At 37.6% G+C, this 26,625-nt stretch overlaps 1 protein-coding gene and 1 long non-coding RNA gene across 2 annotated transcripts; both read right to left on the reverse strand.

The window, feature by feature from the left end:
• Positions 1-523: 523 nt before the first annotated feature.
• On the reverse strand, positions 524-16,986 carry LOC131402263 (5'-3' exoribonuclease 2-like). Its single transcript, XM_058537119.1, has 6 exons — positions 16,902-16,986; positions 16,152-16,224; positions 11,264-11,347; positions 9,717-9,814; positions 8,994-9,073; positions 524-1,068 (listed from the first exon to the last, which is right to left on the reverse strand). Exons 1-6 carry the CDS (start codon positions 16,968-16,970, stop codon positions 1,035-1,037), a joined length of 438 nt encoding a protein of 145 aa, XP_058393102.1. The 5' UTR covers positions 16,971-16,986; the 3' UTR covers positions 524-1,034.
• A 1,781-nt stretch (positions 16,987-18,767) lies between these two features.
• Positions 18,768-25,882, reverse strand: LOC131402266 (uncharacterized). The gene is made up of 3 exons (XR_009218479.1): positions 25,787-25,882; positions 21,130-21,248; positions 18,768-18,836 (listed from the first exon to the last, which is right to left on the reverse strand). It is a non-coding gene; the product is annotated as an uncharacterized LOC131402266 (long non-coding RNA).
• Positions 25,883-26,625: the final 743 nt, after the last annotated feature.

A 26,625-nucleotide genomic window follows, 5' to 3' on the forward strand; every position in this document is an offset into this window, starting at 1 on the left:
TTGTAATTAGTATTTTGGTGGTGAACATGATGTAATCTATGCAGAAACAGAAGTACAATGATGTACACCTGAAATTTTTACAATGTTATAAACCAATGTTACTGCAATAAACAAAAAGTTAAAAAATAAAAAAAGCAAGGGAGTTGAATATAATTGCCAAGACTGGCTGAAGCAGTATAAGTTGAGGTCTAGGATAGACAGGGAAGGAGATGAACAAAAGAAGGAATAGACTAGTGTGGAGAAAGCACAAGGATCAAGCCCGATGTCTTGGCAAAGTTTAAGAACAAGGATGTTTGGTGTCACTGCACGTTTAAAAACCTGGAAGGACAAGTTTAGAAAGAAGAATGTCTGAATTTAATGGCAAGGAGTATGGTGTGGCTGTGGAATTAGGCGTTCAAAGTGAAATGTAGATCATTGTAGGTAAGAGGTCAAGAAATTTAGAAACCAAGGCATTGGATACTGAATTTATCCAGGACAATGGCAGAAACTGGGCAGGCACTCAAATTGTAAAAGCAGAACAGGAGTCACTCAGTAATTAGGAAGTGCCAAGGATAAGAAAGGGTGAAGGATGACACAGCTGGAGCTGGATGGCAGGATTTTCTGTGCAGGAATAATAGACAGGAAATTGTGTTAATGAGTAAAAAGAGAACTGACCCACTTTTAGACCCTAAGGCGCACAGTCTACATGGAAGAGATATCTACTTAAGATAGATGCAGGGGAAGTAGCATCTCCAAAGGAGAATCAGATTTGAGGAAAATCAAGGAGCTGGAGGAGAGTTCAGTAAAGATGTGGCAGGAAATTCACAGGGCCAGGGGAACCGTTTTGAGGGAAGTGAGGCACAAAGTGGTTGGGTCTGGGCTGAGGAAACATGGAGTCATGTGGGAATGAGAGCATGGAAAATAATAAATGAAACATTTCAAACAATGATCAAGTGTGATAGGAATGAGACACACAGGGGGATTAGCTGGCCACAAGTTTTCCAGAAGAGTTGGTTTTTGTAAACCTTTGTAGTTGGGGCAGGAATCACGTCTTTCTAGAAGAAGACTTCAGACTCAATGCCAGCCCACCTAAGGAGGCAGACAACGGGGATTATTTTAGTTCTTAAACCTCTAACACATTGAATACTTTCCTTGTCCTGTGTCAATATTTTATAGTTACAAATATAAATTGTGAAATTTATTTGTAAATTTACTGTTTCTAAGTTTATATCTCTCTTCAGTAGTTCAACTGTGATGCTACAGTGGGAATAAAATTACATCCTAGATTTATTTGCCAACAAATCTAAACAAAAGAAGGACATTCAAAGAAGGCTAAGCAGGGCCGGCCCCGTGGCTTAGCGGTTAAGTGCGCGCGCTCCGCTACTGGCGGCCTGGGTTCGGATCCCGGGTGTGCACCAACGCACTGCTTCTCCGGCCATGCTGAGGCTGCGTCCCACATACAACAACTAGAAGGATGTGCAGCTATGACATACAACTATCTAATGGGGCTTTGGGGGAAAAATAAATAAATAAAATTATAAAAAAAAAAAAAAAAAGAAGGCTAAGCAAACTTCTCCCACTAAATGTGTCCCGAGACAGCCCGAGACAGCCCTGAGGAGTAGCAGGTGGTGTGCTCTTTGTGCCCATCAGGCACTCCAGTGACTCTCCCCTCCCCTCCAGGTGCTGTGCTCCATCATCGCGAGGGTGTTGCACTAGCTCTACTTGGCCTCCTTCGCCTGGATGCTCCTGGAAGGACAGCAGCTCCTCCTCACCGTTAGGAACCTCAAAGTGGCCAACTACACCAGCACAAAAAGACTCAAGAAGAGGCTTCTGTATCCTTTTGGCTATGGGACCCCAGCTATGATTGTGGCTGTGTCTGCAGGGCTCAACCCCCATGGATATGGCACACCTACACACTGAGTGGGGTGCTGAACTCCTGCTGATGGGGAAATGTGTGTACACCTCTCTCCATGGGAAATCAAGAGACAACAACAGAAAACTATTTAAGACAATCATCATTATAATTATTAATATTGACATCCATAATATGAACAGCAGTGGTGCCAGCAGTTCTCACTTGCCGTTTCCTATGTCCAGACTCCCTGCTAAACACTAGTATATAATATTCCATTTGACACTCAGTATCCGCATTTGAAGTAGGGTTTATTCCTGTGTCCCCACTTAAGAGGTGAGGAAACCGAGACTCAAAGCGGTTGTGATTAGTTCTTGGTCAGTGAATTAGGTAAGTATCAGATTTGCCTACTTCTGACAGCTGTGAAAGCTGTTCTCATGCAACTAAATTTTGCTGCATCCCTAAATCATTGCATTCACAACACGAAGCAACTTACTCATCTTCTTGGGCTTTTCCTCCTATCATCAATATCAGACTGTCAGGGGCCGGCCTGTGGCTTAGCGGTTAAGTGCGCGGGCTCTGCTACAGGCGGCCGGGTTCAGATCTGGGCGCGCACCGACGCACCGCTTCTCAGGCCATGCTGAGGCCACATCCCACATACAGCAACTAGAGGGATGTGCAACTATGATGTACAACTATCTACTGGGGCTTTGGGGGGAAAAAAAAGGAGGAGGATTGGACGTAGATGTTAGCTCAGAACCGGTCTTCCTCAGCAAAAAGAGGAGGATTAGCACGGATGTTAGCTCAGGGCTGATCTTCCTCACACACACACAAATATATATATATATATATATCAGAGAGTCAGGAGGAAACGGTTTGGCATTTAAAGTGCAAGCAGGTGAGCTCCCTGAATTACCACTCAAATGTACACTATCATATAGATGGAATCATTAATTTCTGGGGTGTTATCGAGTAGTAGAGGTTATCTAAACTCTCATTCAGCCCCACCTCTCACACACATTTTATACATGAAAAAGCAGCCCGAGTAGTGGTTGAAAATGTCATCCTATTGAAATTCAGAGAAAGAAAACTCCTGTCTCCATATAAACAGAAATTAAATAAATTTCTCTAGATTAGTTACAGTGTTAGGAGGCCAATTCACTGATGTCAAGAAAGGTGCCTCATCTTAAATCCTATCCACTCATAGGAATGGCATCAGCATTCTGAATACATAATGCTTTCTAAATGTTTTAAAACTTAAAATTATTTTTTCTGATGAGAATTTTTGTGTTGTTTTTATTCTCATGTACACTGTTAAATATACAGTGTTATGTGATAGTCTTTAGAAGCACTTGTAGTCCTCATCATTACTCTAAACATTCTTCCCAGTCTGAGGTTCTCCTCTGAATTAGCAAAAATCTGTGGATTCCTATTTCTATCTAACTATGTTGGTATACATTCTATTCTATTCTATTCAGAGCCTTTAATTATATTTGGGATTGCTTGTCTCCATTCTTGTGCGCTCTAGCTAATCTCTACCTTAGTTCTCGCTGCAATTCTAATATATTTTGCATTCAGAATTTTCTTAAAATTTCCCTGTGCTGTTCAAATTCAATAACCAACAAATGGTCTAAACCAAGTTTACATCAAGTCAAACTGCCTATGACAATCTATCCAGGTCCTTCATAACCCAGCCTCACTCCACTTATTCCCAGAATTTTTCATGATACCTTACTGAATCCTCAGGCGACTACCTACCAGACATCATCCAACCACATTCCTGTCCATCATGAACCTCGTGTGGCCACTGTAGTTGAACACTGAACGCATCTCTTATTATGAATTATTTTTATGGGAAACATACTGCATACGTTTTAGTATCCCTTACGCATCTTACATTTATCCGAGGCAGTACTGAACAGTGCATATATATTTACTGATTCTTCTTTGATCAGTTGCTGGCTCAACCTAAAAGGAGTCTGTCTTCATAAACACACCCAGGACAAAATAAATAAAAATTTAAAACCTAAGCATGGTTGAAAATAAGGAAACTGAACAGTGCTTTTATTTGTATCACAAGTAGCACTTTAAACACTATTAGTAAGAAAATACTGGAGCAAGTCTCAATAGAAAAGGAAAAGAATGTACGACACCTTTTTCTGATTCAATTCACTTTAAGAATTAGCCTTAGAAATGCTATTTTAAGTACCATTATTGTTTGAGAATACTAGCACACTTCACACAGAAAGCAGAGAATCCCGAATATCAAGTTTCACTTTTACTCTACCTTTCCCAGATACACTCCACGAGTAAAGCTACATCAGCAACACCAAGGCAAGCTGTTCTGGCAGGGAAAATTCCACAATTCATAGACTTGATATTTTAAAACACTTAAAGAGTTTTATAGGACTTAAGATGCATTTTCCGACATTTCATCAGAAGAGGTTAACAGCTCAGCGTGCTGTGAAGTGTCACACGCAGGGAAGGGTCACCTCCCCCAGTGCTGTCCACCATGGAGTCTGCTCCTGGCTGCATGTGCTCCGCCTCCTGCAGGCGTCTGGTTCTCAGTCATCTGCTCGGCAACCACGAGCCTCACACACACTGCAGTAACGGTCATATGAAAAATCTATCTTCACACACATGACATTTTTAAAAATCTCCTTGAAGAGATGAAACATTCTCTCCTTTGCCTGATTCATCCAAAGGTGAATACAGAAAGTTTGAAAACACTCCTCTGAAGAAATAAGTTTAGGCTCTTAGAAGACTTTAGCAAACACTGGTTCCAACACTATGAACAAATGAGCTTTTACATGGATTTAAAACTATGCTAGGTGCTATGAGAGAAAAAGAAAACCTAACAACGCTACTGATGAAAATAACTAATATAAAGATGACACAAATTATAGATTACCTTTTGGAAGATAAGAAAAGCAATGAAGGCTACAAAGGGGAAGAACATTCCAAACATGGGAGGAAGGCATAGAGGTCAATGGGATACCGAAGGGACCCACCTGGGTAGCAAGGAACAAGTGTCCTTGAAGAACTGTGGGGATTCAGACACAGAGCTAGGGCTCTGCCAAATTATAAAAGGCCTTCATTGAAAAAGCAAACGAGTGTAATTGCACCAGCACTACAGAGCAACCAAAGATTTCCGAGGGCCAGTTGTGTTTGAGAAAGACAAGCCAATAGACTCAGGGGGAAGGTGGACTCAAATAAAGCCGCTGCGAGGTCACCACAGTCATTCAGGAGAAGAGAGACAACACAGGCTCACTGGGAAGAGCCACACACGAAACATAATGTGAAAGAGAAAAATACTCCACAACAGTGGTGTAGACAAAGGGAGTAACGCAGAGCAAGAAGCCAAAGCATATACTGGGCTCCCAAGTCTGGGCAACTGGGGAAACAGGAGGCCCAGGGACACAAAGGAGAGACTGGCAAGGAGAACTGGGGACGGGCACAGGACAAAGACGTCAGTCTGGAGTACTGAGTTTGAGGTAGAACAAAGGGGTGTATGTGTGTGCGCGTGTGTGTACTCCTCCAGAGGAACAGAAAATTCTGCTTGCTGCACTGGGAAGATAACTTTTCTGTCATTTTAAAATCATATGCAGGTTTTACATATTAAAAGTTAACAAAGAATTATTCTAAAAATATTATGTCTAAGCAAATGACAATGGTGAAGAGCAGGATGAGGAAAAGTAAGGGAGATAGCTCAGTTCTATTCAAAGTGGAGTTACTAACACATTGAATGATTTATGGAATCAGAATTACAGAAAAAAAGATCTCCTAGGTTACAGCCTACTGTATGCTCTAAGGATCCTTCTGTGAACTTAAGACACTTCAATAACGTCTATAATATACTTTCTCAACACTACAGATAAGATTTAATGTAATGGGAAGAACCCACCTAAATTCAACCTGAGGAAACAACTTCTCAACTATGGAATGGAATACCATATGCAAACAGAGAAGGGAAAAAAGTGCCAGGAGTCAAAATAGAGAGAAATAACTGGCAATTGGCACTGGAGGCTGCATTCTCAGATTTTCGTTTATAAAGCAAACACAACACTGGGATGTACAAGCCTCTAAACAAACACACACAAAACTGCAGTAAACTGGATCTCAGCCTCAACATTACCCCTCAGAGAAAACACTGAAAATCCCTCATAAAGTCAAAGTTAACTTTGGTCTTTCACAAATCTCGGAAATTAACTCAGATCAATTTTATTATGAAGTTATTTTCAATATATACCTAAATATGCACCTAGACCTGGGATTTGTTTTATAAATTTAACAATCTTGTGAACACAGTGGACGCCAAATAATACCCAAGGTCCCTTCAGGCTCAGGAAAAAAACCAACAACAATAACATCATACAAACAAAAACTGCAGGATCTGTCAATTTTGTAACTCTTCCCTTGGGCAAGTCTCTCTAACTAATTAGAAAGTTAAGTAGAATTAACCATTTCCAAAGGGCTGGGGAGGAAGGCCCTCGAAAACATGCAGAAAAATTGAGGAGCACAAGCAAACAAGTGACAATCCAAAGAGGGAACCAGTGGGATTCACTGGGCCGCAGCACCACTGCCAGCCACAGACCCCAAGCATTAATCGGCAGTGTCCACACCGGATCTGTCAGAGCCAGACTGTTCGTGGCGGGTGCAGGAGCACAGCTTACAATTCTGAACTCCACCCTCAACAAAAGAGCCCAAACACAAAGAGTCAGGACAAATTGTGTGTCAAGATAAACAAAACTGTGTGTGAAGATAAATCAAAGCAACTCATCTAGGAAGATTTTCCAAATTCCCCACAGTTTTCTTGAAATAAAAGACTTTCTAGAATCGCAGTTGCTATCTAAATCCATTAAAGACAGGAAAATAAATATGCCTATACTTCACAATGAGAAATCTAAGTAGAATCTAAACTATTTCTTGAGAGTGAAAGCAACAATGAGCGGGAAAGGAGGATTCAGGAATAGCCTTCCCAAGCAGGCTTCTATGAAACACTTGAATTACTAGAATGTGTTTGCCTTAGTCTTGCCTAAAGATTGAAGAAAATGACAACATAAACCCTGCCATCAAGATTAGTAATTATACACAATAATTACACAAATGAGTAGGTAAGTTTGTTGATTTTTATTCTAAAGTCATATTACATTTTACATGATTTTTGCTCAATAGAAAATGCTATTACCATTGAAGAAATGAACTATAAATAAGTTATTCAGATAGCAGAAATTACCCCTTTAAGTTTATAATAATTATTGATAAAAATTTCCACAAATTCATTCTATCTCAACTTAACCAAGATCAAGTATATAACAGTCTGCTTTTTAAACTCTGCAGGGCCACAACTATAACATAATTAAAACAACCTGTTATAATACAGTGACGCTGTGTGGGCCTCTGGGCTGTAGAGGTCTGTTTGCTCCTATATAGCAAACTATCCCTAGAAACTCCTACTTCCTACCTCCCACTTGCCTAATCCCGGAAGAATTGGAAGTTGTCAGGGGAAACCAGAAAGCTGAGAAACAAGCTTGTTACATCAGTAACCTTAACAATACACATAATTTAAAGTCAAGAGGCTCTGCTCTGAGGTCTGCAATACAGGGACTCTCCAATCTCAAAGCACTGGTGGAATAATAGCTGCCATTTCCTCGTGAATCGGAGGTCTTCTTAAACTTATCTGCAAGCTCAGAGCTGTGTTTTGGGCAAATGTCACGTATTTTGGAAAACTGACCTGATTGCAGCATTCTGTGTCAGATCCCGTAACATGGGAACAGAAGAACACACTATTCTAAAGAGAAAGAAGAGAAGAATTATCTATTCGTAAATTGTAACCTTTTTGCTAAGTGGAAGTAAGATGTTGCTTTAGGAAAGAGAAATCATTAAAATGCACCAACAAAATATGATCATTTATATCTTTAAAAAAGGACCCCATCTTCCTTGTTTGTAAGCTCATTAACAGAAAACTATTATGGGCAAAGGGCTTATACCAGAATTTGTAAAGTATACCAACAAACCATGAGGAGGGGTTGGGGGAACAGACAAGTGAATAGAAAAAGAGAATAGGTACTTCATAAATGAGGAAAATCAAACGGTTAATAAATATACCACACGGCATTCAATTTCATTAGGAATCAGAGAAACACAACTGTAACCACAAGGTGCCAATAGGCATCCACTAGATTGACAAAAACTAAGGCAGTGACAATTTCAAGGGTTTGCAAGAATGTACAGCAACAAGATCTCTCACAGTCACTGAAATTATAAAATAGTGTAATCACTTTGGAAAACCACCCGACATTATCCAGAAAAGATGAAGATACATCTTTCATTAGCAAAATTCTATTCCTCGATATACACCCTTGAGCAGCAGTTCTCAAACTCTGATCTCAGAACCCCCTTACACTCTTAAAAACTGAGGACCTCAAAGAGCTCTTGTTTATGTTGGTTATGTCAATCAGTATTTACCTATTAAAAATTAAGGTTAATTTTAATTGAAAATTAAGAAATTAATTAAGAAATCTGAAAATCTTTTAAAAATACTAATTTAAAGATAACAGTAATAGATTACACAACATACACAGATATTTAGTCAACATAATGTTTTTTTATGAAAAACTATTTTACAAAGTAAAACAAAAATAAATGAGAAGTGTCATTGTTTTACATTTTTGAAAATTTTTTTAATATCTGGCTTGATATCTATCTTAAGAGATGGATTCTCTTATCTGCTTCTGATTCAGTCCCTTGAGATATCACATTACATTTAGCCTCTGGAAAACTCCACTGTACAACCAAGAAAGAAAGAGAGCAACAAAAGGAAATAAGATCATAACATCTTAGTATTATTATGGAAATAGTTTTGACCTTGTGGATCTCCCTAGGGACCTCCAGGGCTCCCTGCACTTGGCATCAAAGCCCAGCTCTTTAACACAGTAGCTCTGTCAGACATGTCACAGCTCAGACATGTCACAGCTCTGACAGAGCTACTACGCTGAAGAGCTGGGCTTTGACGCCAAGTCTTTTTTAGCCCAGCAGATTTCTGTTGTTGTTATTTTGTTTCCTCACTATTACTAGAAAATAAAACATTTAGGCAACAAGGAAAAAGATGCTAACTAAACTTCCTCCTAGTTGACCCAATTAGACACAAATGAATGCTTACTGATCTGGAAGAATGGCTTCCTCATCCAAAGAAAACTTTCCTTGAATCCCATGACATAGTTCAGGTGGTACACCCACTGGCTGTGGAAAAACGCATTCCTGATTATATATCCAAAAGAATGGAAATCAGGGACTCAAATATATACTTGGACACCGATGTTTACAGTAGCATTATTCTTAATAGCCAGAAAGTGGAAACAACCCAAGTTCTCATCAACAGATGAATGGATAAACAAAATGGCGTATGTACACAAAATGGAGTATTATTCAGCCATAAAAGGAATGAAATTCTGACACATGCTACAACATGGATGTACCCTGAATACATTATGCTAAGTGAAATAAGCCAGACACAAGAGGACAAATATTGCATGATTCTACTTATATGAGGTACCAAGAAGAGGCAAATTCATAGGGACAGCAAATAGAAGAGGGATTACTAGAGGCTGGGAGGAGCAGAGAATGGAGAAGTATTGTTTAATATTGTTTAATGGGTATACAGTTTCTATCTGGGAAGATGAAAAAGTTCTGGAAATGGATAGTGGTGATGGTTGCACAACATCGTGAATGGACTTAATGCCACAGAATTTTATATACTTAAAAACAGTTAAAATGGTAAATTTTTTTTTCTACTTTACCAAAAATTTTTAAATGCATTCTCAATTAATTAACCAAATAATTATACTAACTGAAAACACTTCATGATGGCAAAAAAAGACCATACCTCTGTGGAACCTGTCTGATACAGCTCTAAAATGAAGTCGTGCAGTGGGTGATGTTTCCTCACAAATAAGACATTGCCTCCAAGACTATTTCTTCCAGCTGGGGGAAAGTAAGAAAAGAATAAAGATCTAACAATTATACCTAAAAAAGCAACTTTTATGAGAGTAAAATAGGAAGCACCTAAATTTTAAAAACTTAATTATAAAGTTTACAAAAAATAATAGACCTAAACGTGTGATGCATCTCTGTAGAAGAAACAAAGCTTTGACAATAAAGTTTTGAAGATCAATGACTATCAGAAAAAATTATCCCTAAAAGATACCTGAATATAGTCTTGCAAGATAAGGGACAAAGTTTTCTTATTTATACAGAATTTAATTTCTTACTATAAGAAACATATAGGGGCCGGCCCGGTGGCGCAAGCGGTTAAGTGCGCGTGCTCCGCTGCAGCGGCCCGGGGTTCGCTGGTTCGGAACCCCGGGCGCGCACCGACCCACTGCTTGGCAAGCCATGCTGTGGCGGCGTCCCATATAAAGTGGAGGAAGATGGGCACAGATGTTAGCCCAGGGCCGTCTTCCTCAGCAAAAAAAGAGGAGGATTGGCGGATGTTAGCACAGGGCTGATCTCCTCACAAAAAAAAAAAAGAAACATATAGACAGTCTCTGAGGAAATACAAATAAATTGCATCATCTAATAACAAAGATTATTCTATGGAAGGTTCATAATTATTTCTATAGGTTTATTATACTAGTATTAAATAAAGTTTCCAACAAAGCCCAGCTTTACAATTTCCCAATACTTTTAACAGTCAGTATTAACGACAAAATGCCACTTTTTGTGTAAAATAACATTTCAAGTTAGCAATATGAGGGCAAATGCTTTTGTTTCAACCTAACCTTTCAAGCAAAGTTATTGTTATTTGCTGGGGATGAAGGGAAGAAGGGAGATGGAGGAAATTAATAATACCCTCCCAACATGCAAAAATACTTTTGTGTATGCATATGATACAAGAATCAAAGTCTTGGGCCTGCTGGGTGCTGCAGTGGTTAAATTAGCACACTCCACTTTGGTGGCCCAGGGTTTCACAGTTTCGGATCCTGGGCGCAGACCTATGCACCACTTATCAAGCCATGCTGTGGCAGGTGTCCCACGTATAAAGTAGAGGAAAATGGGCACGCATGTTAGCCCAGGGCCAATCGTGCTCAGCAAAAAAAGGAGGACTGGCAACAGATGTTAGCTCAAGGTTAATCTTCCTCACCAAAAAAAAAAAAAAGAATCAAAAAGTCAGAAGATATTCTTGAAGTATTGCTTTTTAATAAATTTAACAAACACTTGTAAGTTAAAAAATTTTATTTAATTACTATGCAACTTATGAATAATAAATTTTAAGAAGCAAAGTTAACTTTTGTCATAAAGAAGTAAAATCAATGATTTATGCCCCCTTTATGGGAAATTTGACAAATGAAAAAAAAGGTCTAATTTTACAAGGAAATGTAAAGTCTCTATTACACAGACTCAATGTCGACCAAGTGGAAGTATGATTCTTACTCTCTTCTGGAGTGAGGTCTGGGTATACCTCTTCTAGGGCAGCTCGCAGACTTCGCTCATCCACGAACGGCAACAGAGCAACACCTGGGGAGACAAATGCACACCAAGCGGCACAGCTATTAGGATCACCTAAATTTCAACTACCGTTGGTCCATATAAACATTTCTAGTAGAATTTCCCTGCTGAGATAAAAACATTTTGGAACTGAACTCTATTTAGCCAAATTTCAGATAGAAATACTTCCCCGTGGTGGTAGAAGAAAAAATTCTATTTCTTTTCCATCTTTAAAAGGGTTCATATGGAAAACCACGTTTGCTGAATCTTTACTCTGTGATGACAAAATTTTTAAATTAAATGAACAAGTGGCCACCTGGACGCCGGTCTATGTTCTCACCTTACTTATTTACTAGGATGCCTTCGGGCAAGCCAGTAATCTCCTAAGGGCTTGAGCATATCCCTTTATCTTTCTAGGACTTGGTTTCTTCTTTTGTAAAAAGAGATCATTCAACCAAAATACTCAGAAGGTCTGTTCAACTGGAATATGTGGAACATCTCTTTCAGCTCTAAAATTGCATAGTATTCTGTTTACGTTTTAAAACCTAATAATTAGGGCCGGCCCCGTGGCTTAGTGGTTAAGTGCATGCGCTCTGCTGCTGGCGGCCCGGGTTCGGATCCCGGGCGTGCACCGACGCACTGCTTCTCCGGCCATGCTGAGGCCGCATCCCACATACAGCAACTAAAAGGCTGTGCAACTATGACATACAACTATCTACTGGGGCTTTGGGGAAAAATAAATAAAGAAATAAAATTATTTAAAAAAAAAACCTAATAATTAATTTATATACAAAAAATTTTTAGACTTGTTTAAATAACTTTGTCCCCAGGAGGGCATGTAGAATAGTGGCTGTTCATTTTTTAGGCTGAAAACTGTCCTCTGGAGTGTGCTGGAATTAAGGTCATTACTTGGACCTACACGCATAATTTTCAAAGAATCACACTGGAATACAATTATCTATTACTACAAAAACATGCAAAGTTATTGAAGCATATATATATTCTGCTGTATATTATTATATATATTATAAATAGTATTTTGGCTAAATAAAAATTTTAAGATAAATAACGAGAAATGCTGACTAGAGCTAAATAATTTTGAAACCACTGCCACTCAAAACTGCTGTATTTGTGACTGTTCCCCTTAAAATGATGAGAAATGAAAGGTTTCCAAAGATGTCTTTAAATTATTTAGCTACCATATTTTCAAAATTAGGAAACATGTTCAATTTTACTACCTAGTAGGGGAATATATAGATTTTTTAAAGTTCAAAAGAAACTAGGTTCTAGTGTGAATTCTGAAGGTCCAAAAAGTGATTTCAAGGATTATTAACATCCATCATCTGAGTAAGGCTATTTATCAATTACCGGTAAACACTTATGTAGAAAAAACCTAGGCAGTGGTTAAGTTCTATTTAGTCATACACTTAACAAAATCTGTATCATGCAAAACTACATTATCTAGCTTTTGTTTTCTACCTACTAGATTTAGGATTTAAACAAATCATCAGAAAGACTTTCCTTCAATATCAACTCCAGAATCTAACTCCAAACAGTAAGCAACCTGCAGTGCTAATGACAGCAATAAGGTTATTAAGCAACAAATCAGTCTTCCTGGCCAGGGTAGGAAGGAATGTCTTACACCCAGATGTGATAATGGTGGTGCCTGAGAGTGAGCTGATAGTAAAAATGATAACAGCAGCTACTTTTTCCTACTTTTTTCCCACTGATTTACTATGTTACACGCATTAGCTCATTTAATCCTCTCAACAACACAGAGGTAGCCCAAGTAGTGGTAATACTTAGGTAAACACAGGGGTCATACTCTCCAGGTTCAGATCTCAGTGCTGCCACTGTGTGACTTTGATCAAATTACCTAAATTCTCTGTTTATGTAGAAAATACAGTGTTTGAAATGACTATGCTATATTCCTTTAATACATACTAAGCAAATATTATGAAAACACAACATTGCAAGAACATATGTTCAATAAATGTTGAAAAAGTACGCAGATATATTTTATCTTCTATCATTTTAAGATGCACTCAACTTGGGCCGGCCCCGTGGCTTAGCGGTTAAGTGCGCGCGCTCCGCTACTGGCGGCCCGGGGTTCGGATCCCGGGCGCGCACCGATGCACTGCTTCTCCGGCCATGCTGAGGCCGCGTCCCACATACAGCCACTAGAAGGATGTGCAACTATGACATACAACTATCTACTGGGGCTTTGGGGGAAAAATAAATAAATTAAAAAGAAAAATTAAAAAAAAAAATAAGATGTACTCAACTTAGACAAGAACTTATTATCATGACTTCCGATAAGTTTTAAAGACATATGCAGAAATGACTATCTCCGAATAGTACTAAATTTTACCTCAAGAAAGATGTCTTCTTGCTACAGTCTAATAAATAAAAATATTTATATAACATACAAAAATACAGAAATATTAAAGGTCTGAGTTTAAACCCATCCTAAAATTCATATGGAATCTCAAGAGACCACAAATAGCCAAAACAATCTTAAAAAATAAAAATAAAGTTGGAGGACACCCACCTCCTGATTTCAAAACTTACTACAAAGATACAGTCATTAAAACAGTTCGGTACTGACTGGCACAAGAACAGACATATTGACCAAGTGAATAGAGAGCCCAAAAATAAACCCTCACATACATGGTCAAATGACTTTCAACAAGGGTGCCAAGACCATTCAATGGGGTGAGGGCAGTCTTTTCAACAAATGGTGCTGGGAAAATGGACATCCACACACAAAAGAATGAAATTAGACCCTTACTTTATACCATATACAAAAATGAACTCAAGATGGATCAAAGACCTAAATGTAAGCTAAAACTAGAAAACTCTTAGAAGAAAACAGGGAGGAAGCTTCATGACATTGGATTTGGCAATGATTTCTTGGATATGACATCAAAAGCACAGGCAACCTCCACCAAACAGCCCAACAAAAATTAGACTTCATCAAAATTAAAAACTTCTGTGCATCGAGGCCGGCCCGGTGGCGCAAGCGGTTAAGTGCGCGCGCTCTGCTGCGGCGGCCTGGGGTTCGCTGGTTCGGATCCCGGGCGCGCACCGAAGTACTGCTTGGTAAGCCATGCTGTGGTGGCGTCCCATATAAAGTGGAGGAAGATGGGCACCGATGTTAGCCCAGGGCCGTCTTCCTCAGCAAAAAAACAGGAGGATTGGCGGATGTTAGCTCAGGGCTGATCTCCTCACAAAAAAAAAAAAAAAAAAAAAACTTTTGTGCATCAAAGGACACTATCAACAAAGTGAAAAGACAACCCACACAATGGGAGAAAATACATGCAAATCACATATCTGATAAGAGATTAGTGTCCAGAATATATAAAGTATTCCTACAATACAACAAAAACCCAATTCAAAAATGGGCTAGGGACTTGAACAGATATTTCTCCAAAGGAGAGACAGAAATAGCCAATAAGCACATGAAAAAAAGGTTCAACATCACTAATCATTAGGAAAACGGAAAGCAAAAACACAGTGATCACCACTGCACACCCATTAGGATGGCTACTATCAAAAAACAGAAAATAACAAATCTCGGCAACGATGTGGAGACACTGTAACTGTTGTGCATGCCTTCCTTTTCCTCTGGATGATTCACACCACACTGACACACTCAGCAAGTCAGCTGCACGCTTATACATTTACTCAATTACTCATTTATTTAAAAAATCTAGGCGAGGATTTATTTAACAAACACTTACATAAACATATTTACTTATTTATGTATTTATACTATTACTTTACTGCCTCCCATTCTCCTATGTCTCTTCTCCTTCCAGTTTAATCAAAACATCCTCCACAAAACACGTTCAAAAACAACCTAAGGCCCCAATCCACTGACATATAACAAAATATGACCACAAACCACAACACTTACACAACCCCGATCAATAGGCTGCAATTCTCATTATCATTCCATTAAAGTAATATGAAATTTCTGTTACTACATAACCAAAAGTCAACCCTAAAATCTCATAAAATAATGATTTTCAATTTATAAATTATTATTTATCCCCCTTTGCGCCACAATTCTCTTTGAGTCATTTTACTGGTCATCTGCATCACAGGGAATAATAAAGGAAAAAGAGTGAAAACATGATTTTACCAAACTGCTGATTATCCTAGAAAAATATATGGTGGAAGAAAAGGTTAAAATAATTTGCTGAAAGGGGCTTAGGTGTGAAATAATCGTTGGCTCACTGTGTGAGAGACTTCTCCACTGTGTTTTACATTCAGTCATCATCACACATTTGGTGAGTGATCAACAGTACCTTAAATTTAGTGCTAATTTTATATTGTCATTCTTACAAAAACTGTGAACAGAAGGAATGAGAAAATAGATATGTAAATAATAAATAAACTTTAAGTAATGATTAATGCCAAGTATTTAAACTAAATTTCTAATACTTTTTTCAAAAGTTTCCATGGAGTATAAGTGAATCTCCACATGGACACTTCATGTTTCTACAACTCTCAGCAACCTCACAAGGTGTCAATGAGCTACTGATGGAAGGAGCATGTCCCACATCCCATTAATTAATCACAAAGGAGACAAAAGATATAATCATTAATCTATTTCAACTCAATTTACTGTTTATCAAAATGCTACTATTAAAATTACTGTTAATCATTGCTAATCCCAGGTTAGATGAACAAATATCAAAATTTCACATATAATCTTTAAAATACTTATCTTTTACAGAAATTCTTTCATCCCATAAATCATGTCTTCTTACAGTTTACCAAAAGAAGAAAATTATTTTAACAAAAAGGAATAATGTCTAAATTTTACCTTGCCAGGCATATTTCTTCCCATTTAAATCAATAGCAAAATCTTCAGGGTACAAGTCAATTATACTAGAATCCTGTATCAGGGAGAAAAGCAAAGATTCAAAACAAAAGTCACATATTTCTGTTATAAAGAATTTGATACAACTTTCATTCGAGTTATCAGGCCTGATAAGAAAATGAAGTTTCATTCCTTTTAAAAAATGTTATTAAGATATCAGGTCACTAATCCCGGGCCTAGTAAAAACAAAATTCACAATTTTATTTTAAAAGATGAAAATAAAAAGGCCTTATTATAAAAGAATTTTAGAACTGACGACTGTGGGCCCAAGACAGTGAACAGTTTATTAACTCTAATAATTCCTACTTCTCAGCTGGGTGTCACTCTTTCTAGCTAGGACACAAAACACACGCAGCGGTGACTGCAGGTAAACCAGCCTTCATGCTCTGGTACCCACCACACATGGCTGGAACCAATAAAAATAAGGACTTACAGGTATGCTGAGAACAAAATGACTGTTATAAGAATTTCTCCCAAACACACATCAATTTTATTTACTGGGTAGGGTACTGATGGCCAAGGAAAGCAGGGAAAAAAAAGTAGCAAAAAATATACAGAGGAATCCAAATACTTTTACTTTGTTTCTGGACTTCACTATTGTAACTATAAGATGCAAAAGCAATTGTGACTAGTGCTAGCAAAATGTAAGACAAAAATCCAGTTATCAACACACTCAAAAACTAAGACACTCACAGGATCACTCATGAGCTTCCGCCACGATGGAGGTAGGAAGTTACCACTTGCAGCTGGAAAAACTCCCATAAGTTGTTCCAGTCGTTTAAACTGCAAGAAAGAAAAAAAGTTTAAGATAAGACAGAATTTTTATCTAAGCCAAAATTCTACAAATGTTATGCCTCTAAATACTCAAGCTTACCGGTTTAGTACCCTTCTCAAAATCAGAAGGCATGTCTGCAATACCTTCAAAGTCTGAAGCAAATGGTGCATAATGAAATGGATAATACCACCTCCAGGAAGCAGCCCTAAAACCAGTAAAAACAAACAGAAAACAACAACAAAAACAAATCTATGTTAATGATGGACACGGTAAAGACAAAAAAATTAAACTATCAACCTATAATATTCTACTGATAAAACATATGACTTTTGGTATACATTCCATATATTAATTGTTTTCCATGAGTCCTAAAAGATGTTTGGATTAAATCTAAACTTTTAGTTCGTATCAACGGCTCCTTGATTTAAAAAATACTGCAAAGCATCTTTAATAATCAGTAGTTAATACCAAACTTTATACTAACAAACACAATTTGGTGAAGATTTTTATCCTTAAAATGTGTTTGGTGACATTTCTTTCCAACTCGGGAGCTGCTATCATCCCATAAAATGAAGAACAACTGCAGCTGACACTCACTGAGTGTACAGGTGGGTAAGGGACATCACTAGAAGAGTGACTGAGAGTAAAAGAGCCAGTTTCATTTTACAATTCCCTATTATATTTTCATGTGACAACTTTCTCTTTACTTTAAAAATATTTAAGTAAACCAATCAAAAAGAAAAAACAGTAAGTTATACTCAAAGAAAAGAGAAACCTTCCTGAAATGAGTTTTGACTCTGCGCCTAGTGAATTAAAATCCTGAGGGTCAGAGCCGGCCCAGTGGCACAGCAGTCAAGTTCACACTTTTCACTTCAGCGGCCCAGGGTTCGCCGGTTTGAATCCTGGGCTCGGACCTACTCATCGCTCATCAAGCCATGCTGAGGCGGTGTTCCACACAGAAGAACCAGAAGGATTTACAACTAGGATATACAACTAGGTACTGGGAGCTTTGGGGAGAAAAATGTTGAGGGTCAGAGTAAAGCACGAAATGAGAATATTTTACAAGTGATACTTAGTGTATTAAATTACTTTCTACTTTCCAACAAACTTCACCTATTCCCAAGTCACATCAAATTTGCTTCACTCCCCAAGCATGAAACCAGGTATTATCAGTGCTACAATCCCCTATATGTCCGCCTAATCTCTCACCAACCTGACATCTCATTTTTCAAAAGCTTTAAGTCAGATACAGATTACTCCAATGAGAATGCACTTCATGTAACATCACTACACTATATGGAGGAAATGGTATCCTTCAAATTCCTTTCAAATTCTTACCAGTTATTTTCCAGGCTTTTGTCCTTTGTTCAGTCATTTAGCGACTGTGTATTAGTTACTCTGTTATTTTTTATTCCAACTAAACAAAACAATAAACTTTAATAATTTTAAAGACCAAGTACTCTCAACCACAGTATTTAATGCTGAAATTCTTTAGCATAACAAAAATTAGCTTCGTTTATATATTAACACCTAAGGAGCTTCAAAGGCTTTACAAACAAATCTTATTTAATAAGTAATGAATTTCTTTATAGGAAGCTTGAAAATATGAGTCTGGGTTCAATTTCAGAATATAGCTCAACAACACACACTATTATAGAAATAACTATTTTCTTAAAATGATTAACTAGAGATTTAGAGGAAAATATTCATTTTGTACCTGGTAATAATATCGAAGAACCCAGCAGAGCCCTTCAACGTAAGATTGTACAACTTTACAACGGAATTTGTCATCAGCTGCATCAACGTCAAATTTGTTCTTGTAGTACCGCTGCTTCCACCCAGCTTCCCAAAGCCTAAAAATCAGGCAAGGCCAGTTCATGCTGAATTAATACACTTTCAGTAACTAGCTACCAACTTATCATCCCAATCAATTTATACTTAATATCCAGGTAAAATGTAAATGAGTTAAACAGGAATATTAACATAGCTTCATTTAATTATTTCTAAAAAGTCCACTTTCACAGGATTTATTATCAACTTAAAGATAGTTAAACGTTAAAAACTCAAACACTGATTCTAGAAAGATCATTACAAAACTACAGTAAAAAAAAAAAAGAGAATAACCATTTATTAAAGTAGATACACAACACTGGTTTGCTCAGATTTTCATACTGTTTTACACGTTTTTTTGATTGTAGAACAATTCTAAAACTACATTTTAAGATGCAAATACTGAAGATATTTTATATAGTTCAAGTTCCTCAGTTTGTTAAAGTATATCTAAATTACACAAAGAAAGTCAACTAAATTACTTTTTTAAAAAAGAATAATCTAGAAGCCAGGCAGAAATTAGGTATATACCTACTCTCCCTATCCTTGGGCCTTCTCCCTCATTCAGCAAAGCGTTGTTGGCATAAGTGAAGGACACGGACACACACACACACGTTCTGGTAAAACTTAGAAGGAGGTCATCAATTCACTAAATTTTCATTAATCACTGAAAATACAATGTGAAAAACCACATTTTCACTCAACGTATATTTTTTTATTTTTTTAAGTACTCATTTCTCAATCTCTGAAAGATTTAAAGATGCCAAAGAATACTAAAAAAAAATCAAGAACGATCAAGAACGTCAGGATGATTCTCCATTAAGGGCTCTTTTCTACCATGTGCCAGATCTTACTAATTAATTGCAGTCATGTTTCAGAATACACCATATCAATTTTTTTTATTTACTTTTTTTTTGAGGACGATCAGCCCTGAGCTAACATCCAATGCCAATCCTCCCCCTTTTTGCTGTGGAAGATTGGCCCTAGGCTAACATCCATGCCCATCTTCCTTTACTTTACAGGGGATGCCGCCACAGCATGGGTTGACAAGCGGTTGAACCTGCGAACCTCAGGCCGCCGAAGCGGAGTGCACACACTTAACTGCTGTGCCACCGTGCCTGCCCCTACACCATACCAATTTTAACTTTGCCCCCACGCAAAAGATTTACAGAACATCAATTAGGAGAAATATCTTCTATCCATAATGTTGAATATCACTATTTTACAGAAACTATTAATGAAATAAATGCTGAGAACTCCAAGCATTTCTTGATAGAAGCAATTCTACTTTGATTATCTTCAGCACCAAAATTAAACAATAAAGTACTAAAAAAATCAAGTTAACTATTAAGCTGATATTGATCATGATGGCTACATGGTAAAACAAAAAATATACTCCAAGAGTTGCAGAAGCAGAGGATAAAAACTCAGATCAGGTAAACGCTCAATCACAAGTCACCACAGATCTCTGAATCTGACATCAAAAGATGTTGGGCAAATACAGAACCAGACATCACACTTCTGAAGTTTCTAATCATAAATACAAACACATCATCCACGTCCTATAAAAGAAGCATGAGCTGTGAACCACTACTGTTTAACTTTGAAATAAACCATTTTGCAAAATTCTAAATGAGTTACAATTATTGAGGTTGTTGGCCCTTTGCACTTGAGCCCAGGATTCAAATCCAGATTTAATCACACAAGAAGCTGTTAATCTTATTATATAATGATCTCAAACTTCTGTATAAATTAAAGAATCCAATTTTCCTATCATAAATTTTAAGTATATAGCTAATGGGAAACTTCTCTGTCATGAAATATAGTTGTGCATATGCAAGTTCGTGGTTTTTAAAAATACATTTATCTCTTAACTGAAAGGCTTTTGCACATTTCATTTTAAAGAAGAAACTTTTCAATTGAGATGATTAAAACAAACTATATCAAGTAACCAAATGTAACTGAACTTTCTGGGTTAAGCAGCTTGAAAATTTAATCTCATAACAGTAACATTCAGATCACATAGAGCTGAACACCTCATGTCTAGCCCATCTAGTGCCTCGTCTCAGAGGGAAAAGCGGCTTGCAGGACGAAAACCAGCATGCATACTAACCTAGACACTTAGGTTTAACAGCTATAGCTTACACATCTCACTGGAATTTACTGACTATCCTAACCCTCCACATTAATTACTGGTGGATGAAAACATCACAGGCAAGCATCTGAAGGCACTGCTGCTCTAAGCTAAACAGCATTCATTAGATGGCATCTATTTCAGCAATTTGCTAACAAAGTGCTACCAAAATATGGCTTCACCTGACGTTATCCTCTGGTTCAGGTTCACTGTCACTGTCTTCTGCTTTTCGCTTAATTCCTCCTATCGGAGATGGGGAGCCATCAGAAGTGAAACTCGTATTAGGAGATACTGAAGGACTCTGTAGACAATTATGACATTACAGAGGAAGGATTTAATTATTCATTTCACATAAGAAGTTACATCCAATTACTGTTACCACCATGCTCCACAGTAATACATTTTTTTTTAAGCTATTAAATAGATATGGTAAACATATTTAGAAAGTATAAAGACTGATCTTGGCATACTCTACCTCTCCAAAAAAGAATAATATAGTACCAAGCCTCCTATGCTTAAACTCAAAAGAATTTGAACATTAAGGTAAAAACTGCTTCAGAAGAAATAAGAAAAACTTAATTTCATAGATTTTTTTTTTTTTAATTATAGGACTTGAACATTTTCTTCCTTTGGTGGTTCCCTCGTGTTCTGAATTTGTGATCACTTTCCACCAATTAACTAACAAAGCTGTAAGGGGAAAAATATATATATATGTATATAAATTAATACATAAAATACTCAATGCTGGTGAGAATAAAGTTAGATGTAAGTGGTTCAACCTAGTACAACCATTCTAGAAAGCAACAGTTTAATGAGACTCCGCCAGATATCTGTTAAACTATTTTATACCTGTTGTTTTAAAATTCATTGTACAAATAAAATCTATTAGTCATCTTAGAAAAATGCAGCTTTTATTATTATTTCAAAGACTTGGATACCACTTTAAATTTACCATTATCTTCCCTTTGTACCTAACTCAATGAACATAGTAGCACCCTAAAGTATTTTCATATTTAACTAAAAACTTAGGGGCAGCTTGGTGGCATAGTGTTTAAGTTCACACACTCCGCTTCAGCGGCCCAGGGTTCACAGGTTCAGATCCCGGGCGCACACCTACACATCACTCAGCAAGTCATGCTGTGGTGGCATCCTACATACAAAATAGAGGAGGATGGGCATGGATGTTAGCTTAGGGCCAAACTTCCTCAGCAAAAAGAGAAAGATTGACAACAGACGTTAGCTCAGAGCCAATCTTTCTCTCTCACACACACACACACACAAATTAAAATGTTCTGCAACTTTAATGTTAAATGACCAAAAATCTAAGTGGCAGAAAATGTTTTCATGGTAAAGTTTTTCTTCTGTTATTCACAGTATATTAGATATTTCAAGTAAATTATTTTTAAATCAAGAACTCAGGAGCCTATTTTAATGATACTGTAACTAAAACCTCAGCATGAAGGTAGTTCACAACAAAGGCCAAGAAAAGTTACAACAAAGCAAAACTATATTTCACATAGAGTTCACAACACTTTCCTTTAATAAATGTATAATATCAATTTTATTCATGATACTGTATGGCTAATACTATCAAAAAAAAAAAAAAGAAAAGAAAAAAGAAAACAGGGGCCAGCCCTGTGGCCTAGTGGTTAAGTTTGGGGCCCTCTGCTTCAGCGGCCCGGGTTCAGTTCCCGGGGAACAGACCTAAAACACTCGTTGGCAGCCACCTATATACAAAATAGAAGAAGATGGGCACAGATGTTAGCTTAGGGCAAATCTTCCTCAAGCAAAAAGAGGAAGATTGGCAACAGATGATAGCTTAGGGTCAATCTTCCTCACCAAAAAAAACCCACAAAGAATAAAAATAAATCCAGGAAGGCACTGTTGTACTTGGAAAATGAGATGGGTATTTTCAGTCAGACACATCTGAGTCTGAAATACCAAGTCCAACCTTTAACAACTGTATGGCCTTGGGCAATTTATTTAACCTCTGTCAACCTCAACTTCAAACAGGGATGATACTGTTCTATCTCTTTACAGGTTATAGCAAGGATTAAATGAAACAATATATGTAAAACATCAAAGCTGCCTGCCTGGTGCATGGTGGTTAACCATTCAGTAAGTCATCCCTATTAGTTTTTAAACAACACTAATCCATTTGGATTAAATTAGGAGACTGATATTCCTATCAATCATCTAAGTACAGAGAAGTTGTAAACAAAGCAATCTTTCCCAAATTCACAAACAAGATATAAATTATCTTTAGACAACAAAAATAATATACCTTCAAGGGAAAAAAAGAAGAAAAGAAGGTGTTTGCTCTTTAACGCTAAATATCTGCTGCTCTTTTCTGCTCTATCTCTACTAACAAAAGTATTCAGAAATATTCTTTCCTAAACATACCAGAGTCATACCAATTCATTCAAATTTCTTTTTAAAAAGCTGTTTTTGCAATCAAAGTTTACTAAACTGAGAATGGTCACAAATATAATGAAACTACACTTCAGAATGCAAAATTTAAAAACATTTTTATGAGGAAACAGAAGCTATCTAATAAAACATTAACCATGTTGACCATCAGTAGATACCAGTCAAGTACTGGAGCCCAGCACACCCAAACAGCTCAGAAAAAATAACACAGCAAAAATCCATAACTGTAAAGGCTTCCTTTAAATAAACTGGTAATTTGGCTTCATGATTTCCTTCAATTCAACACATTCTAGATCAAAACTCCTCTATGCAAAGATTCCAGTAGAAATAACTGTGTCAAGGAGAATTAAGACAGGATCAAATAAGCAACCTAATCACCAATCTCCCCATTCCCATTCCCAAGGCAGACATTATTAATCAATATAGTCTAATCCTGTGGAGCCTGAATATTGGAATCTTTCTCAAAGCAATAAGAGCTGGCAAAGTTTAAACCTACCTGCCTCCCTGAGATTAAGAAAAAAGCATTTTATCATCAACGTGGTGTTAGCAATACTAGTCACTCTCAGTTCATTCTGTGAGGACGGTAGTCACTATAATCTTAAATGATGGACATCAGCTTTTTCCATTCTACACAAGCATCTCACTGCAAAACCTTTCACTGACTCTCCATATCCCACTCTGTTAATGGTGTAAGGAATAAGACAAGAAAGGAAAAACAGACCAAAAAACACAACAGAAACCCCAGCCGCTTCTCTCAGAAGATGCAAAATCTGTTTCCAAATTCCAAATCTAAGGTCCTAAAACTTCTAAGTGTAAATTTATGGGAATATAAATTCAACCAGTCTCATGATATGGCAAAAATTTCACATATAGGGTTGCCTTGTGATAAAGGATTTGAGCATCAATAGGATAACTATTAGAATAATGAAATTTAAATATCCCAACTTATGTAATTTCCTTGGATATATCACAGCAAAAGTTTACATAGGATACTGTACCTTATATAATATCTTTCCTCCCTCTACAACACTCTCTCTTTCTCTCGTGCCTACTGGCCTGAAACAAGCAACAGCTTTGACTACCTTTTGTCTGTGTACATTAGTTCACGGTCTGTTCCCTTACCCCTGCTGCTGCCCTGCCGGGTGCTCTGAGCTCATGGTCTGCTGCCATTACAGGAAGCTACTGAACAGAGCACAGCCTTGCTGGCTGAGACAATTTGCTTCTGCAGTCTGGATTACAACGTTCAAATAAGGAGGAATACCATGAGGCAAATCCATTCAGTTCCTGAGTTTATAAATAGGGAGCAACCGAGCCAGCCCTGATGGCCTAGCGGTTAAAGGTCGGTGCGCTCAAGGCTGGCCCCGTGGCTTAGCGGTTAAGTGCGTGCGCTCTGCTACTAGCGGCCCGGGTTCGGATCCCAGGCGCGCACTGACGCACCGCTTGTCCGGCCGTGCTGAAGCCGCGTCCCACATGCAGCCACTAGAAGGATGTGCAACTATGACATACAACTATCTACCGGGGCTTTGGGGGAAAAAAAAAAAAAGGAGGAGGATTGGCAATAGATGTTAGCTCAGAGCCGGACTTCCTCAGCAAAAAGAGGAGGATTAGCATGGATGTTAGTTCAGGGCTGATCTCCCTCACAAAAAAGTTTGGCGCGCTCCGCTTTGGCAGCCCAGGTTCGGTTCCTGGACGCAGAACCACACCACTTGTCTGACAGTAGCCATGCTGAGGTGGCGGCTCACATAGAACTAGAAGGACTTATAACAAGAATATACAACTACGTACTAGGGCTTTGAGGAGGGGGAAAAAAAGAGGAAGACTGGCAACAGATGTTAGCTCAGGGCAAATCTTTCCCAGCAACGAAAAAAGAGCTCTAAAAAAAATTTGGATAATGAGAGCTACCTTAAAATATGTATTCAGATATATTCCACGTCTGAGTTGGAGAGTGAGAGTTTAGGCAGTGAGGAGTACCTGTATTTGACAAACTGAGGAATACTATTCTGCAAAATGCCCATAACTGATCCCTGGGAGGAAAGGGGAAATACGGCAGCAAAACCACCCTCTTCTCTTGCTCTAGCTATGAGACATTTGGAGGTCCTGTCATGCTTCTGGCACCATCACCACCCAGTACCTTTGGGGACGCAGGAAGCACTGTGGCCCGACTGCATTAGAGAAACACTGCAGCCACTTAGCTATCCACATTTACATGTATGTTCTTTTCTTTCACATCATTTAGATATTTTCATATTAATGAGGATTTAACAGAGTTAAAAATATCTCAAGGCAAAAGAAATTGAGAAAAACTATAAAACAAAACAACGCCAGGCCAAGTGATAAAATTCACACACAACTGTAAGAGGCATCTGAAAGTCACCACTCTTCAATGCTACATAAAAATAAGTTACTTACAGAATTATTCTGCATCCTCATTTCATAGGCTGCTTGTCTCGGATTACTGGCTACTTGAGAACCTGGTGAATTTCTTGAACCCAAGGCATGTGGGTTTAATATTCCACCAGGAGTGAAAGCTGGTTGATCTCTCTAACATAAATGGAAATGAATGTAGAAATTAAAATTAAATCACAACACAGTTAGATGACAGGAAGAAATGAAGGCAATGGAAAAGAGTCCCTGCTGTAAGCTCTTTAAAGATGAAATGGATTTCCGTTAACATTACAGGGTTGTCTACAGTTTGATTTGATGGTAACTCACCCTGTAAACAATAGTCTGTAATATTTAATAACTCTGCTATAAAAGTACATATAATACACTTTTCTGATGCACAGAAGCTATTCAAATCTCATTCGGTTATTCCCTTTCAATTTCAAAATTGAATTTCAACAATTTCAAAACGCATGCAAGACACAATTTAGGCAAATAAAGATAACTATTAAGGTAAAAAAATAAGCCAAAAGTTTGATTTATACTTAGGAAATACAACTTCTATTTATCCTTCACCTTGATGGAATTTAACTCTTTGTTTCCAATTAGTTAGAGCTATGATTATAGCTACAGTAAGTGACAGTCATGGCTGACTGATAAAAGATATTTTTTAAACAGACACTGACTGAAAGAAAATAATAATATATAAGGTAGACATCAAACATGCCCTTCCCTATCTAAGTGGTTTTGAACCCACCTGCAACAATCAATAACTCTACTTTTCTCCCTTATAGGTTCCTGAAATTGCTCGATTCTAATAAAATATAATAATAAAAGGTAGTCCCCAAACTCCATTTGTTTAAAAT

Source organism: Diceros bicornis (assembly GCF_020826845.1).
Source record: "Diceros bicornis minor isolate mBicDic1 chromosome 35 unlocalized genomic scaffold, mDicBic1.mat.cur SUPER_35_unloc_2, whole genome shotgun sequence".
Taxonomy (NCBI): domain Eukaryota; kingdom Metazoa; phylum Chordata; class Mammalia; order Perissodactyla; family Rhinocerotidae; genus Diceros; species Diceros bicornis.

Coding starts and splice junctions, on each gene's coding strand:
- LOC131402263 (XM_058537119.1), bottom strand. CDS start 16,970: ATGGGAGTTTTTCCAGCTGCAAGTGGTAACTTCCTACCTCCATCGTGG. Junction 16,225..16,901: donor GGAAGCTCATGAGTGATCCT/GTGAGTGTCTTA, acceptor TCCCTGATACAG/GATTCTAGTATAATTGACTT. Junction 9,074..9,716: donor ATCAGACAGGTTCCACAGAG/GTATGGTCTTTT, acceptor GTTTTTCCACAG/CCAGTGGGTGTACCACCTGA.